At 39.1% G+C, this 15926-nt stretch overlaps 1 protein-coding gene across 6 annotated transcripts in view; it reads right to left on the bottom strand.

Annotated features, from left to right (window-relative positions):
• LOC111143979 (melanogenesis associated transcription factor) overlaps nucleotides 1-15926 on the bottom strand; it is a 224471-nt gene that overhangs the window by 103968 nt on the left and 104577 nt on the right. For 2 of the 6 annotated variants that reach the window (XM_022498029.1, XM_022498030.1), the window contains exon 1: nucleotides 1747-1875. The exons of the other annotated variants lie outside the window; for them this stretch is intronic. In XM_022498029.1, coding sequence (XP_022353737.1) covers nucleotides 1747-1802 — 56 coding nt within the window. In that variant the 5' untranslated portion in view covers nucleotides 1803-1875. Of the gene's footprint in view, nucleotides 1-1746; nucleotides 1876-15926 lie in introns of those variants that run through there. 6 annotated transcript variants of the gene reach the window in all.

The raw sequence follows: 15926 nt of genomic DNA, 5'->3' as shown, positions 1-15926 counted from the left end.
CCAGAACTCTTACAATGTTGCCTTCTGCTATGGTGTCCCTCTGCTTTCCTAGAGGAAAGTATAAAGGAAACAATTAATTCACAGGGAGTGCCCTTCCTACAAGAACAGGAACAAAGAAGTTAACAGGCAACAGCTCAGTGAAGAGTTCTGTCAAAGACGTGTGCTAAGAACTTCCTTCTCAGAATTTAGAAGGGAAGCCTACTCCTATGGTGAGTATTTCCTTTAACCAGAGAAAGAAATTCAGAATCAATTAAGCAAAAGGAGTTCAAATTAAGAATTAACTGGTGTAAATTCAAGGGTGACATCATTACTGTCCTTAGGCTGCATCAGAACGGCATGTTTTATCCATTCATGCCATCCACTAATTTGTATAAAATTAATATTTAAAACATTAGTAAGTTAGATACATTCTTGGGTATGAATCACACAGAGCAGCCATCTTCTCCTTAACTATTATCTGGTTTGCGAAGCAGAAACTTATAACCTTTCTAGGATAATGGCATTTTGAATACATAATTAAAATACATAAACTGTGTTCGTAAAATGCTCTATCGTTTTAGAGAGGTAAATATTTAAACTGTTTCAATGACCTATAGAATGAAAACAGTATCAATGAAAACAAACTCAGTACAGCCAAAATAGCATAAGAAATTAGAAATCATTTAAAAAGCTACTCTGAGAACTTCTAAAGATGTGCGCACTGAACATTAGGAACTTCAACCGCACTTGAATTTGTGGGAATTTATTTTTTAAGAATCAAATTCTAAAAATAGTTCTGCTACATTTAGTATTTTTCCATGATTCTTGCCGTCTTTAAACACACCTTCACAAGCTGCTGAACATAATGCTTTTCTGACTTAATCAGAACCTCTCTCCTGACCCAGGAACGTTCAGTAAATAATTATTAAGCTCCAGAGGTGGCTTTTGCATAAGTTGATTTGCTTGAATGCCTATTCACTGAGGGACACAGCTCTTAGTATTGTTTCCAAATCTTATCACCTAACACGGAAAGTAAATGTTGGGGGGGGGGGGGCCTATCATCTACTTAGTCTTTCTCTTTTTAAGTATTTCTTTGAAACTGCCCATCGCAAACTTGTTCTACATTGATATGCCAGGCAGATGATTCTGATGTTTGGATGTTTTGTTTTTCTCTCAAAGAGAAAAAAAAAAAATCAATATACAGAAATGCAAACAAGATTATTTATAAATGCAACTGCTATTATTCCACAGTTAGGTAAAAAAAAAAAAAAAAACGAGCGAGAAAGAGAGAGAAAGCAAAAAATCCGAAGTGTTTGCCATAGGACGATTCTGACAAGGGTTATTCCTAAGCACACTCGTTTTCCTGAAGAGAACCCTTTTTTATTCATGACGAAGCTGAGCTGTAATCTACCCCATAATCATAAATCAAGCTCTGTTCTCAGATTTTTCAAGCGGTCATTTTTTTGGCATTATTCATTTAAGATCAACATTCAATTTTAAACAAGAAGACAAAGCTAAGAGGCCAGCATTTTGACCCGCCACCCCCCCCCACCCCGGACAAGTTAGTTGTTATCCTTGTCATAGCCACATACTAGAGGCTACAGCTGAAGCTGATTAAAGCCACAGTCACAAAGTAACAGTTCCAGTATTTTTAACTCCCAATAAAACCTTTCCGTTTTCTATCCTCCCCCTTAAAAAAAAAAAAAAAAAAAAAATCGCTCCTGTTAAGTGGTCCCGGGATTATTTCCAGAATAAAACTTCACTTACAGATATAAGCTTTCAAAGGAGCAAGGCATGAACATCTGAACTCTAAGCGCCTCCATCTTTTTTCCTTTAAGGTGTTCTGCAAGCCCTTGGCGAAGAGTGAAAGTCAAAGTTAGTTCTGGCACCGGCTGTGTCACTAGGGGTGGCTCCTGATAAGGCCCTGGAAACTCCAATCCAAACACAGCTCGTGCTAGAACGGTGCCTGGTCTCTGTCTGCAAGAGCAGACCTGTTTAATCCAGTACCTACTGTACCTGCAGGACAGAACTGCTGCCTCACCCCTGCACGGGGGGCGATGCAGGGACCCAGGAGGCCCGAAATTCACCCCAGCAGTCAGGCGAGCACCTCAGGATGCTCACTTAGCCCTCCCCAGCACAGGTGCTGGTGGGGGCTTGCAGCGGCTGTGCCTTAGTAGAGAACTTGAAAGGGAGGTAATTTCACATCCCGGTGAATTTTTAACACTTAATACAGTCCCAGAATCTAGGAGGGCTGTGAGATCGCTTGTGTCCCTTTTTAGTCTGGGCGATCTCAGACATTTTTGGAACTGCAGCTGGTAATTGGCCATGCTCTCCTGCTGGCAGGCGAGAGATCCAGACAGCATTCCTCACTCTCGGACCCCAAGAATATGAAGGGGGTCCCTGTCCTGTCCTACTAGAAGCCAGATGCAAAGCTGCTTCTAACTGTGGGCACCGTCTCCTAGGACGGACACATCTTTAGGCCGTATATCTGTGTGCTCTTAGACTGTCACCCAATTAATTCTGGACACACCGGTGTACAAGAAGAAAAAAAATAACAACACATGTTCTCCGATAACACTTTAAAAATTCCAACATGACAACATCAATATTATCAAATATTGATGGAGCTCCTACAGACTCAGCACACCAAAGATGTCCTGTAGAGTTATGAAAATATGTATGTTTCTCTTTACACGTCATTCAAAGGTCAGAACAAAGATATGTGACATGAGCTAGCTGTGTGCCCAGGACAAGCGACTTCACCTCTCTGTGCCTAAGAGTTTATCTCCAAAGTAAATGATTAGAAAACAATGCAATCTCGACAAGCCATAATCAAACTGAATTCCATAATGTAATGAAATTACCTTTGTCTTAACTTCCCTTTAATAATAGGATATCTCCAGCCAGGAGTCTCAGGCAAGCTACTTAGACTTTTTAGTCTTTGCTCATTTGTTCATTCATTCATTCTTTTGTTTAATAAATATTTATGGGACACCTACTATGTCCCAGGCTTTGGTAAACTCTTGGAGTTTATGGATTAGTGGGACACATATTAAATAATCATGCAAACAGATAAAGATACAAGTAGTAAATGCTACAGGGAGCTAGAAAGGCTTAAAATCTAAGGGTCAGAAAAGACTTCTCTTGGGCAGGGACCTCTGCACTGAGATCTGAGTGGGGTCACCAGCCGGGGGAAGGAGGACATGGAAGAAGAGTCTTCTGAGCGGTGGTAACAATATATACATGCAAGAATCCTGAGGTGGGAATTAGGAGAATGATCCATTATGGCTGGAGGACAGAGAAGGAGGGAAAATGGTGGTGTCCATGAGACTAATGCAGTGACCAGAGCCAGACCACACAGGATCTGGTAGGCCAGGGAGAAGGAGGTGATTTTGATTCAAGGTGAACAGAAAACCATTGAGAGGCTGCATGAAGGAGAACAAAGGGCTCAGAGATGAGTTTTTAGAAAGTTCCCTCTAGCTGCTATTTTGAGACTCAACTAAAGGAGGGCCAAGATTGGCTACTGCAATAGTCCTGGTAGGAGGTAATGATAGTTCATGGGAGGTGGGGAGCCCTGAGGGTACAAAGGGTGAAGAGAAGTGCAGAAAAGTGAACAGAGTACTGGCAAAAATAAAGACCGATAAATAGAAAGACAAGGGGGTAGGGTAGGGCATACAGGTTCAATGCAATAACTGTATTCATTAACTAGAGTTACTGAGCACTTCCTACACACCAGGTATTGTGCTGGGTAGGGGAGCAAAGAGATGACTAAGAGGCTACACTATTCCCCTTACTAACCTACCCAACCTCTCTTCTCCTAAGTCACAAATGGCATAAAAATAAAGGACACAGGTTCTGCTGTCAACTTATCCACGCTGCAATTCTACCACTTACTAGCTCTGTGGCCTTGTGCAAATTTACCAAACTTTCTGTGCCCCAGATTCTTCACCTGAGAAAGGGAAATGGAAAGTGCCTATCTTATATGTTACTGTTAGAACTGGAGAAGATAGATATAGTGATATGTTTGATATAGTCTTTGGCATATAGTAAGCTCTCAATTAAAAAAAAAAACAGCTCTTAGGGTTATGACTGTGGTTAGGGCTGTTATCCTTGATTCACACTGACTGATCTAGAGAACTAAGGGAAATAGGACAGAGTGGGGAAAAAAAAAAAAACCAGAGAAAACAAAGAGGAAGGGGTAAGAAACAACTATATCAGGACCTTTAAGGGATTATCTTTTAAAAGTCTGAATTGGACTCTCTCTCACTTTGGGCACTATTTGAAATTGCAGTAAGTTACAAGATACCGGGTAACTTTTAGAACTGATTTATTACATGCTTACACACAGGGAAAATCTGTACCCTCCATGGGCTCTCAAGTGTTGACCATGAAACCAATGGTATCAATTCCAGCCATTCCAGCAGGGACACCAAGTGGTGTGCCAAAAGCTCCCCTGGCACGTTCAGCCAATGACATCACCCTACCTTTCATCCCAGATAATCCACCACCCCAAGAAGGCTGTCCATTGACTGTTTACATAAGTATTTAAATAAAATTACTTTTAAGAGGCATGTGTTCCACTATTCGTGGTACTTTAGAAAGACCTATATTATACTAGAGTTCTTGGAAAATCCTCTTGGCCGAGCAATGAAATACCCACCAGCCAATGGAGTATAAAGCTTGACTGAAATATGCATATATGCCACCATCTAAAAAATTCACGAAACCTTACATATATCACCCTAATACTAAAATACTGGTCTGCTAAACACCAAAAATAAATAAAAATCTGATATAAAAATGGGCAGAGAACCCAAACATCTTTCCAAAGAAGATATACATATAGCCAACAGACACGTGAAAAGAGGCTCAACATGGCTCACCATCAGGGAAATGCAAATCAAAACCACAATGAGATATCATGTCTACCTGTCAGAATGGCTAGTATCAAGAAGATAAGAAATGACAAATACTGGGAAGGATGTGGGGGTGGGCTGGGGAAGGCACCATTGGTGGGAATGTAAATCACTGTAGCCACTATGGGAAACAGTATGGAGGTTCCTCAAAAACTTAAAAACAGAACCATATGATCCAGTAATTACACTTCTGGTATCTACTTGAAGAAAACAAAAACACTAATTCAAGAAGATAAATGTATGCCTATGTTTACTGAAGCATTATTTAGAATAGGTAAGATATGAAACCCTAAGTGTCCAATGAAAGGTGAATGGATAAAGAAGATGTGGTGTGTGTGTGTGTGTATGGAATGGAATATTACTTAGGCATCAAAAAATAATGAAATCTTGCCATTTGTGACGATATGGATAGACCTAAAGGGTATTATTCTAAGTGAAAGAAGTCAGAAAAAGACAACGTATAATTTCACTTATATGTGGGATCTAAAAAACAAATGAACAAACACAAAGAAACTGACTCATAAACACAAGAAAACAACCTAGTGGTTACCAGAGGGGCAGTGGGTGAGAGGACGGGCAAAACGGATGAAGGGGATTAAACTTCCAGTTATCAAATAAATAAGGCAAGGGTACAGAAAGTGCAGCATGGAGAACAGAGTCGACAATATTATAATAACTTTGTGCAGTGGCAGATAGTGACTATACTTACCACGGTGAACACTCTGTGATGTATTTGTCAATTCACTATGTTGTACATCTGAAACTAATATAATATTGTATGTCAACTATACTTCAACTAAAAATTTAAAAATAAAATAAAACACCAGTTCTCAAGCAGCCACCCAGTTATTCAACAAATGTCTCGGAGCAGCAGGAACCATGTCCGCTTGGTTCACCACTGTGTCCCTAGTGGAATAAACTGTCAGTAGTTGATGTTCAATAAACATCTTTAAAATGAATTAATCTACAACATGAAAGTAACTTTCTTGTACACACCTATATTATCCAGATGAGTATCCTAAGTGCATCTGCATATGTATACATATGTATATATGTGTGTATCAACATATATAGATGGATATAAATATATATTTAGATATATATATACATATATGCCCTAAATTTAAACATGAACTTTCAAATGCAAGTGGAGGAAAAGGAAAAATAATATTTAAAAAATAAAACACCGAATGTGGACTAAAAATATTACCTGTATTCTAATGCATTAAAATCTTAATTATTATTCCTTGCCCCAAATTCCAGCAAACCAACAAGAGTCATCAGAATTCTTACTGACCTCTCCAAGGATGATCTTAACTAAAATGGAACTATCAACCATCCAAGTGACAGCCAGCTTTTTCTTTGGATGCTAAATTTGGGCCTTGGAATCTTTTTGGAAGGAAAAATTCAATCACTATGTTGAATAGGTGAGAGAAGAGATAAGAGGTTTTACTTGTTACTTGTCTAAAACTTGGCTGAAGAAAAGTAGAACCATTACCACGGTCAGATTTCTCATTTTATTTGGATATCAAATGTTTTATTGCCCCCCAAAGTGCACCATTTTCTTCTACCTTTTCTTTTGATAGTCATTGCTCTTTTCTGTAAAATCGAACTTCTGCTCACTGGCCTAATGACAGTCCACAGTTGAGGGCTTATGATGTGCCCAGCACCGTACTGATGCAAGAACCACCTCCCACAGCCAATTTAGGACACATCTAACCACTCTTCAAATGTTTCATTATGATCGCAGCCAATAGTTCCCAAGCCTATCTTCCTATCAGAAGCACCTGGGAATTCCTCTCCCCACACTACTCCCTTGGAGTCAACTCCAGAGCATTCAATGTCGAGGATCTTGTCCCAAACAAATGACTGAATGAGACTCCCCAGGTGTAAAGTTTGGAATTCTGTGTTTTTTAAAAGATTCTCATAAAAGCCAAATGTGAAGTCAGGCCCAGGAACCCCTAATATATAATGTATTATAACACATACAATTAAATACAGTCTATGCTATGTAAATCATCTAAAAGAGGCAGGAAATAACTCCAAAAGGTAAGTGCTCTTTATTTGTTGCATAAAGAAGTCTCTACTTGTAGAGTTTAATTCTTTAAAGCATCCAGCTGGAATTACTGTGAGTATGCTTTGAATGTTCAGTGACAGCCTTACTATGAGGTAATTCAAGAGTACCACGAACATGACTATGAAACTCAAGAAATACTCTCAAGGTAACATAGACACCCCCTCTTCTCCCCACATATCATCATGCTCCATTCTGGGAAAAGTCAAACACACTGTAAGGCCCTGCGACACAAACACTGACTGACTGGCCCAGCACATGTGAGAGACTCCTTCCGGCGCTGTGTGCAAGATGAAAGTGAAGAAGCAAGGGGCTCTGGTTTTCAGGGGTTCCCGCCAAAGGAACCCAAACTCCCATACACATGCCTATCCGAAGACTGGGCAGAGAGGACATTGCCAGGGGCCCTGCTCTCCCTCCTCCAGTGACTCTCCCATGGCTGGCTGCCCCTCATCTTTCAGAGGAGGGCTTTACAGGTTTGACATTTTTCCCTCAGAGGGATCTTTTCTACCCTCCCTACCACAAGCAAAACAACCCACTTCTGGTTGATTGCTCTCCAAGCAAAAATTTGCTTCTTCCTTTCATAGCATTTAATCCAACTAATAGTCATTTTATTTGTTTGTCTTTTGTCCTTGATGATGGCAGGTTCTTTTGTATTTACTTTATTCTCAGTGCCTGACATATAGTAAATGCTCAATAAATATTTGGGGATGGATGGATGGATGGATGGATGGACAGAAGGAAGGAAGAATGGATAGAGGAGTGACAAAATGAGGAAAAAAAGATCAATAAGAAAGGCCCTCCAAAGTAAAGCCTGATGGCATTTTAATAATTAGGAAGGAGGAGTGGACAGGCATTAATGGGACAATTACATACTCTGGAAGCTTCTGGTTGCTGAACACAACAGATCTTCATGAGTGAGTACCGTGATACAAAGTTACAAGAAAGGGGTCCAACAGTTCTCATTTGAAACTCTCACAGCCTGACTGGAGATGATTTTTAATGACTACCTATCTGGAGAAATACCCGGTCAGTACCATTCAATCACGATTATCTCTTTCATCCTGTTTCTATTTCCTTCTACCAAGAACAGATCTCCCTGTAAAAATGATGACACAGCATCTTCTGAAAGACTGCTCATTGTACCTGGCACACAAAGAAGTGTTTTCAGGTTGATAAGGAAAAGCAGACGAGACCAAGACGACCCCAGGTAAACTTGATTTAGGCTCACTGTGACCTTAGTAAAGAACTATTTAGATGCTTATGCAAACATCCAGAGAGAAAAACTAATGCCTTTCAAGACTGTTTAGAAAAATATGTCCTTTTATATATATTTTATATATAAAAATATTAATTGACAGAGTCATCTCAAATGTTGTCTGAAGTCAATTTTTAAGCAATTAATAAAGGGAGAAATCCATGAAATAATAGTTTGTCCTTTCATTTAATATAATAATCAATACAACAGATTAATTTCCTCTCTTGAGCCTTCTGATATTCTCTCTCTTAGGGTTCACTTCAAAAGAAATATTTGTTCCTGAATTAAAGGAGATTAAGAGGCTGTTTCTTTGTTATCTGGGGTATTTTGCAATAAGCAGACCACAATCTACAATACGGCCAAGTTCCTGAGACAACACAAAGCTGGGGAGGCAAACACAGACGAGATTATGTCACTTTGACTGGCATTTCTTCAAAAGAGAAATTTAGTAAAAGTGCAATTTACTTTCCTTTATCTAGGTAAATAAACAGGAGAAGATAAGGCTATCGCCATTGTGGGGGCCCAAAGTTACTTACAATGTGACATCAGGATAAATAAAATCTTCCACTTCAGGAGTTTAAAATCATGGTGTCTTTCTCTCACTTTAGGGGCTAACTCCAGACTCATTAAAAAAAAAAAAAAAAATGTGGCCTTCCTTTTATTGTAGTCACTTTTTTTTTTTTAAAGTAATTAAAGACTGAAGAGGTAACAGGCATGCAGGATGTCTTTGCCATCCTCTTAAGGGTGCTGAGGACTGACACAGGAGTGTGTACCAGTCACCACTATCTAAGACTTCAGCTTCTTTCTTCTTAAAAGCAAGAGTCAAGATATTAAAATATTTTTTTAAATATTTTATTTATTTATTTGACAGAGATCACAAGTGGGCAGAGAGGCAGGCAGAGAGAAAGGGGGAAGCAGGCTCCCCACTGAGCGGAGAGCCCGATGCGGGGCTCGATCCCAGGACCCTGAGATCACGACCTGAGCCGAAGGCAGAGACTTAACCAACTGAGCCACCCAGGCGCCCCAAGATATGAAAATATTTTAAAGTAACATCATATTCGGCTATTAGAAATGGCTTCCACAGACCACCTGAGATGCTAAGGAAGGTGAATCCATCCTTCCCAAGGTTCCCTCTCTGAAAGAGGTATCAGGGCATCAACAACTCAAAGAACCACCTAAATCCTTTACAGTCCACAGAGAAGCTAGGAAAGGAGACGAAGATGAGAAGAAAGGGATGGATATTTTGTCAGCTAAACCTTCTAATCTATTCATCTAAATTTAATACTTGTATTCCAAAAACTGAGCTGAAGGTAGGGATAGACTGCTTCTGTGGACAATCAGGCTACGGTGGAAGGTGGTATGGAAGTCCACAGAGTGAAGTATGGAAACTCCGGTTTGTACAAGATGCGCTAAGGCCCCAGAAAAGTGGTTTCTATATAAATGAATGAATAGTTGTTATGTCTCTCCTACAGATACAAACAGAACCATTTTTCAATCAGAGACAACACATTGTGGTGGTACAGTGTAAAGAACACACACACACACACACACACACACAAACACACTGTGTTGACCTCATAGTTTTACCTAGAGCAAGTCATTTAATTTCTGAGTCTCAAAATTTGCATCTGTAAAATGGGGGCATGAATATTACCTGTTTGATAATTAATGTGATGACGAAATGAGGTAATGTATGAAAAATACTTAGCACAGTGCCTGAAAACAATCACACTCAACCAAAATTCTGCAAGGAACAGAGATTTGATTTCAGAACACTGTAAGGAATGAGAAATCAGCCTTTGGAGCCTCAAAAAACTTCTAAAAGTTATTATTTAGAGGCAACAGTGAAGATACTTTTGAAAATTGATATTTGAAGAGGTTATACAGACTAAATATTCATAAGCTCAGGAAATATTTGTGAATAATATATTTGTGATTTTTGTGAATAGTATATTCATAATGAATAACCAAAAACTAAGATGTTAATAATCTGTAACTTTTGATAGTGAACAACTTACTGCCTTTACAATGGTTGTCTTAGCTATAGGGAAAAATTCTAGCCCAAGGAATGCTCTGCTCTGATTCAGTATGTCAATTATGTTTTTAACTTGTATTTTTACTATATAAATATGACCAGAAGTTAAGCAGGAAATCATATATTTAAATAAGCAAAACTCTAACAAATAGAACCTCTTTGTGTTCAACAGATCACCTTATGATAAATTTGTTTTACTAGTCAAATTTCCTAAACTTCTAAAACATCTCAGTACTAACTCTTATTCTAATGACATCCTGTTTTGGTTATGCTGAGCAAACAGGATTTAAAATGAGAAAAATAATATTTGCACATAAATCCTTCCTGTCTGTTGATTAAATCCAATCAATCATAATAAACTCAATACATATTAGTGTTCTGTACCTAATTTACACCCTAGGGAGTCTTTCCTATAATCAAAGTGGATATTTATGTGGATAGTAAATTGCTAAAATAACCAATATTTTAAATTAATGGCCTGTGTAATTTCAAGTAATACTGCCATAAACTAACAAAAAGGAAAAAAATTTAATCTTTGCTTTAAAACATTAAGTCATGTGTCCTTAAAAAAAAAGAAAGAAAGAAAGAAAGAAATAGTGCCAACAAAGCTACCTAATTTCAACATCTAGTAAGTATTAATTACCTGCCAGATATTACAGGCAAGGATGGCAAAGCAGATGCAGAGAATAATAACCATTCCTAGTCAGGATTTTCTAGCTTCTAATATCAAATAACATTGGTTCATTTTTAAGAGATGTGGATGAAATCATGAAAGGAAAAAAAAAAAAGGAAAACTCAAAATATTCTCATTAAAACTCATTCCTTCTAGCAGTTAGGGACCATGGGAATAAGCCCCAAGTGAAAAACATTATGCATCTGGGACACTTTCTGTGGGCATCAGGGTGAAACTACTTCTCTCACCAAACAGAACCTGGATATGGCCAAGGATACGGCCCCATACACAAGCCAGACAACACTGAGGACCCCGGCTCCAAAAAGCACCAATGAGCTGCCTGAGTTACCTGCCAATATCCACCTTCCCACCAATCAGGAGCGGGCACTTTTTTTTTACTACCTCTACCTCATTAGTATAGTGGACCAGACCCAAGCGGGAACCTACTGGAGAGAGAACTTTCTATATAGAAGCAGGGCCTCCCCTCTGTTCTGGGAGGTTGCCCTGATCATTCTTGCTGGTGCTGTTTCCCTTCCACTTGAGCTGTAGCCCCACTAAAGCCTTGCTTGTGCCTTTGACTTTTGGATCTGGTCTCCTTTCCATCGATGGGGGGTCCAGGAACTCAACTCTGTTAACAATTCAACAAATACCTTCTGAGCACCTACTATGTCCCAGGCACTGTTTGATATACTTGACATAAATCAGTACTACCAGGGACCTTAGAACCTGGACAGAGAAATGCTCAAATCATTTATTAATTTACACAGACAATTTGAAAATTGTGTGGCTTTGCAATCTTTAAGCACTATCCACAGTGATACTCCCATTAACAAGGATGTTTGCTAATACTGGATCAAAGATCAATGTATTTTCATTTACAAGTGTGACAGGCAGGGAATTTGAATATTTGGGGAAAATGACATCCTGTCTCTCTCTACCTCACTTTTAAAAAGTTGGGGGGTTGGTGGACAGAAGATAGAATGCATCATATTGTCACAATGATAACTGTACCTTGTATTTGCATATCACACCTTATGTTTATCTAATCTTTTTTTTAATTTAAATAAAGACACTGAGGGACACTTAGTGAGGTGAGCAGCTTGCCCAAAGTCAAGATGTTAATAAGTGGTAGATGTGAGGTTTGAAACTCCAGAGCCCACATGCCTTTTTTAATGCTCCTATGTTCCAAATTTACGTGACCACCCAACAATCACAGAAGCAAACTAAGTCTATAATTAGAACTGTGCACTACAGTCGTCTCTTTCGTAGTCTATGCCCCACATCCCACACTAGATTCTGAATTCCATGAAGGCATAAACCATGTCTGTTTAGTTTACCTCCTCTCTCTTGAACCAGGTACCTTTCCAGATCCAGAGAAGGAGCCCAATAACTATTTGTCAACGGGCTAAGTGATTAATTAATTGACCATGGTGCTTTTTCTGACCACTTCTGACTATGATTTACCTTAAAAAAAAAAAAAAAGGAATGAAGCGTGCTTTCCTGCTTATTTATGCCAAGCATGAATTAAATTAATGGCATTCGCGAGAAGGAAACATAAACACACAATTTTTGTCCTCAAGTTACTTTATCTAGTTGGAAAAGAGAATGAGAAAATGTGGGATATCAGCACAATTTATACTTGTTAATGGAGGAAGAAGTAAGGAAGTGCTCAGAAAAGTATTATTTGAAAAGGCTTTTTAGGGGAAACAAGGCCTTTTGGAAATGAGGAAAACGATGAAGTTCCGTTGGCAAAGATGGTAAATCTTAAGCCGTCTGCCAGTGTGGGACACAGATGATCTTAAATCCAGACGCACAGACTCCACAATAAATAACCATGGAATTACACAGTGAGAAGGCCACTCACATTTCTTTCATCCCAGGAAAAGTCTCTGTTTGATGCTAAAATATGTCTTCAATCTCTCAACACTTGCCCTTTGTAACCAAAAAAACTCCGACCTCAGGCTCAGGCACTTCCAGAAAACACACCTTACAAGAATCTGACAGTTTTCTTCTAGTTTTGTTTTATTTATTTTACGTGTACTTCCACTTGTGATTTCCATTATATTAGTTCTTGAAAATACAGTCCTAATTTTTTAAGCCCCCCCCAGAGTCAATGGGGGCAAAAGTCATGAAGTTTGTGTGAGAATGGCTGAAATTTGGGAAATGCTGATCGAAAGAAATGAAGACTGTGCCAGGATCCTTCCGAGGAAACAAGATTAAACACAACCAAGAGAAAGGGGCCTACTCCATGGCAGTGAGAAGCTCCCAGCTACAAAAAGAGTTTCAGTGTGATCAAGAAAATCATCCAGGGTTCAGAAAGCAGAGTAAGGGGGCCAAGCCCTCATCGCTCACCTAACTGGGGAAAATGAGCATGACTCTCAGATACGATTCCATACTGGAAGAGTGGGGATCTGGCCAGGCAGGATGGAGAATATCACAATGCAAGTGACATGCCATGTTTGTTGACTGTGCCTGTAAGGAAGCCCTCCATCCAGGAGGGGGAAAAGGCAAGGCTGTTAGAGCAAAATGTCAGGCATGCTTGATGCTGATGTTTCAATGTATAACGACTTCTCCTCGCTCCTCTCTCCTCTCTCGCTGTGAAGGTCATTTCTGCCTGTGTTACCTCCTAGGGCACAAATATAACTTGTAGTCCACTTTTATTTTGGTCTGTTTTTTTTTCTTTTTCCTAATTTCATAATGAAGTACCAAGAGATTTTTAGTACAGCTTTCCCCCCCTAGCTGTATAATACTTTCACACACTAGATGGAGCCAACTTTATAATGCTTTGGGATTCATGGACAGGTTTGTGTTGCACTTGAAAAAAAAAATCCATGCACAAAGTTATGGGAGAGCTGTGTACACCGAAATATATTTTAATTTAAATTTTTCAGATTTTAATTTAAAAAAAATCAAAGGTTCCATCATCTTTACCAATGTGAATATTTTCCATCACTCCTAGGCCCAAATCAGTATCAAACTATCAATAATGCTATAAAATGTATACTTAAAATATGTGCATCTTATAGTTTATTGGCACTTTTAACTTTGATTTTTTAACATGTACTTAATATGTTTTTTTTAATGATAGTAAATCTCAAAAATTACATACTTACATGCTTTTTTGTTTGCTTGGGGAGAAATGGAACCAATTCGTAAATGCAATAAGCATGATTTGCTCATCAGGCCCATAAAAACTGCCTTGAAGGTGGGAGGGATTAGGGCAAAGAGAGATGCAGCTAGACAGAAAGTAGACTTATGGTCCATGGGAATATAGAAAATAGTCATCAGCACTTATAAGAGAAAAAGGACCATCTCCAGGACCAGGAAAGATCCACTACCAAAAGACAAGAACGTACCACTGTCCACAGCCACCTGGGGCTGGTGTGGGGCAGCAGGGAAGGAAGGAAGGTTACACAATGGTTCTCTCCTGTCAGTCACAGAAACTCAATGCCTCTTCACTGAATCCTAACACTTCAGAGCAGTGGCTCTCAACTGGGGGTGATTTTGTCTCTAGGGAACACTTGACAATGTCTGGAGACACCTTCAGCTGTTACAGATGGAGAGGCAGGTCCTACTGGCATCAAGTAAGCAGAGGTCAGAGATGCTACTAAATATCAGATAAAAGACAGTTAAACTATGATGAAAAGCAAGAACATGATTAGCCTAAAATTCAGGGTGGAAGTTAGCTGGGTAGGAGTTAAAGAGGAGGATGTGATCAAAGATGAGACTTCTAAAATATTCTGTGTCTGTAGATACAGTGGGTATATGTTTATTCATTTTATTGTTCTTTATAAACCAATAGGTTTTAGATATATTTAACAACTTTAAAAAAAATTACAAAGTATGAAGTGTAAGGGAAGGGAAGAAAGAGAGACAGCAAGCATAGGTCACTCATTAAGGGTAACAGTGAACTTTGACATGACTGGCTAACATGCCACCAGGTCAGAGGTGTCTTTTACTCTTTGCCCCCTTAACCTCTGACTGTCCAGTTACTTATCACATCTTTCCCATCAACCACCAAATTGCATCTTCTCTGCCCTCAAGGTTATTCTGCCATGATTCAGCTCTGGCCTGGACTGCTAACCTGTTCACTCTAACTGCCCTCAATATATTCTATGCTACTACTAGAGAATGCTTCCTAAAGAATGGCTTGCTGTTTTCATACAGCTATTTTAATGAAATTAATGTGTCGTCAACACAGAATAAGTGAATTTCGGGTTTCTTTTTGAGACTGACAATCAAGGCCCACTTACCTCTCTAGTCTCAACTACTGTAAGTATTCCAAGCACTACAAACAACATATTCACTCCCTCATCCTAGCTACATGCTCTTGCTTGGGTTGTTCCTCTTGCCTAGAGCACCCTTCATATGCCCGCAATCTCTTTCTACGAAAAATCATATACAGTCCTCAATAAAATGAAATAGAGATGCATTACCAAACACTGGCAAGAAATGGAGCAAGGAGAACATCTGGATGTTGTTGCTGAGGGTATAAACTGGTACAAAGACTTTAGAAATTTTTTTATATGCACCTCTATGTGTACTTCAGCATTACTCACAATAGCCAAAATATGGAAGCAACCTAAATGTCCACTAAATGAATAAAGAAGTGGTACACACACACACACACACACACACACACACACACTTATACAAACACACATGCACAACAGACTATTACTCAGCCATAAGAAATGGATGAGATCCTGAGGGTTGCTGGGGTAGGGGGGGATAGGGATAGGGTGGCTGGATTATGGACACTGGGGAAGGTATATGCTATGGTGAGTGCTGTGAAATGTGTAAGCTTGATGATTCACAGACCTGTACCCTGGGGCAAACAATACATTATATGTTAATAAAAATAATTAAAAAAAAAAAAGAAATGGATGAGATCATACCATTTGCAAATATACAGATGGACCTAGAGGGTATTATACTAAGTGAAGTAAGTCAGTTGAGGGACACATGGGCGGCTCAGCTGGTTAAGCATCTGC

Source organism: Enhydra lutris, unplaced genomic scaffold (assembly GCF_002288905.1).
Source record: "Enhydra lutris kenyoni isolate GAN:26980312 unplaced genomic scaffold, ASM228890v2 scaffoldscaffold10, whole genome shotgun sequence".
In the NCBI taxonomy this organism is placed as follows: domain Eukaryota; kingdom Metazoa; phylum Chordata; class Mammalia; order Carnivora; family Mustelidae; genus Enhydra; species Enhydra lutris.
The sequence above is the reverse complement of the archived record's forward strand: the minus strand, read 5'-3'. Positions and strand labels throughout refer to the sequence as shown.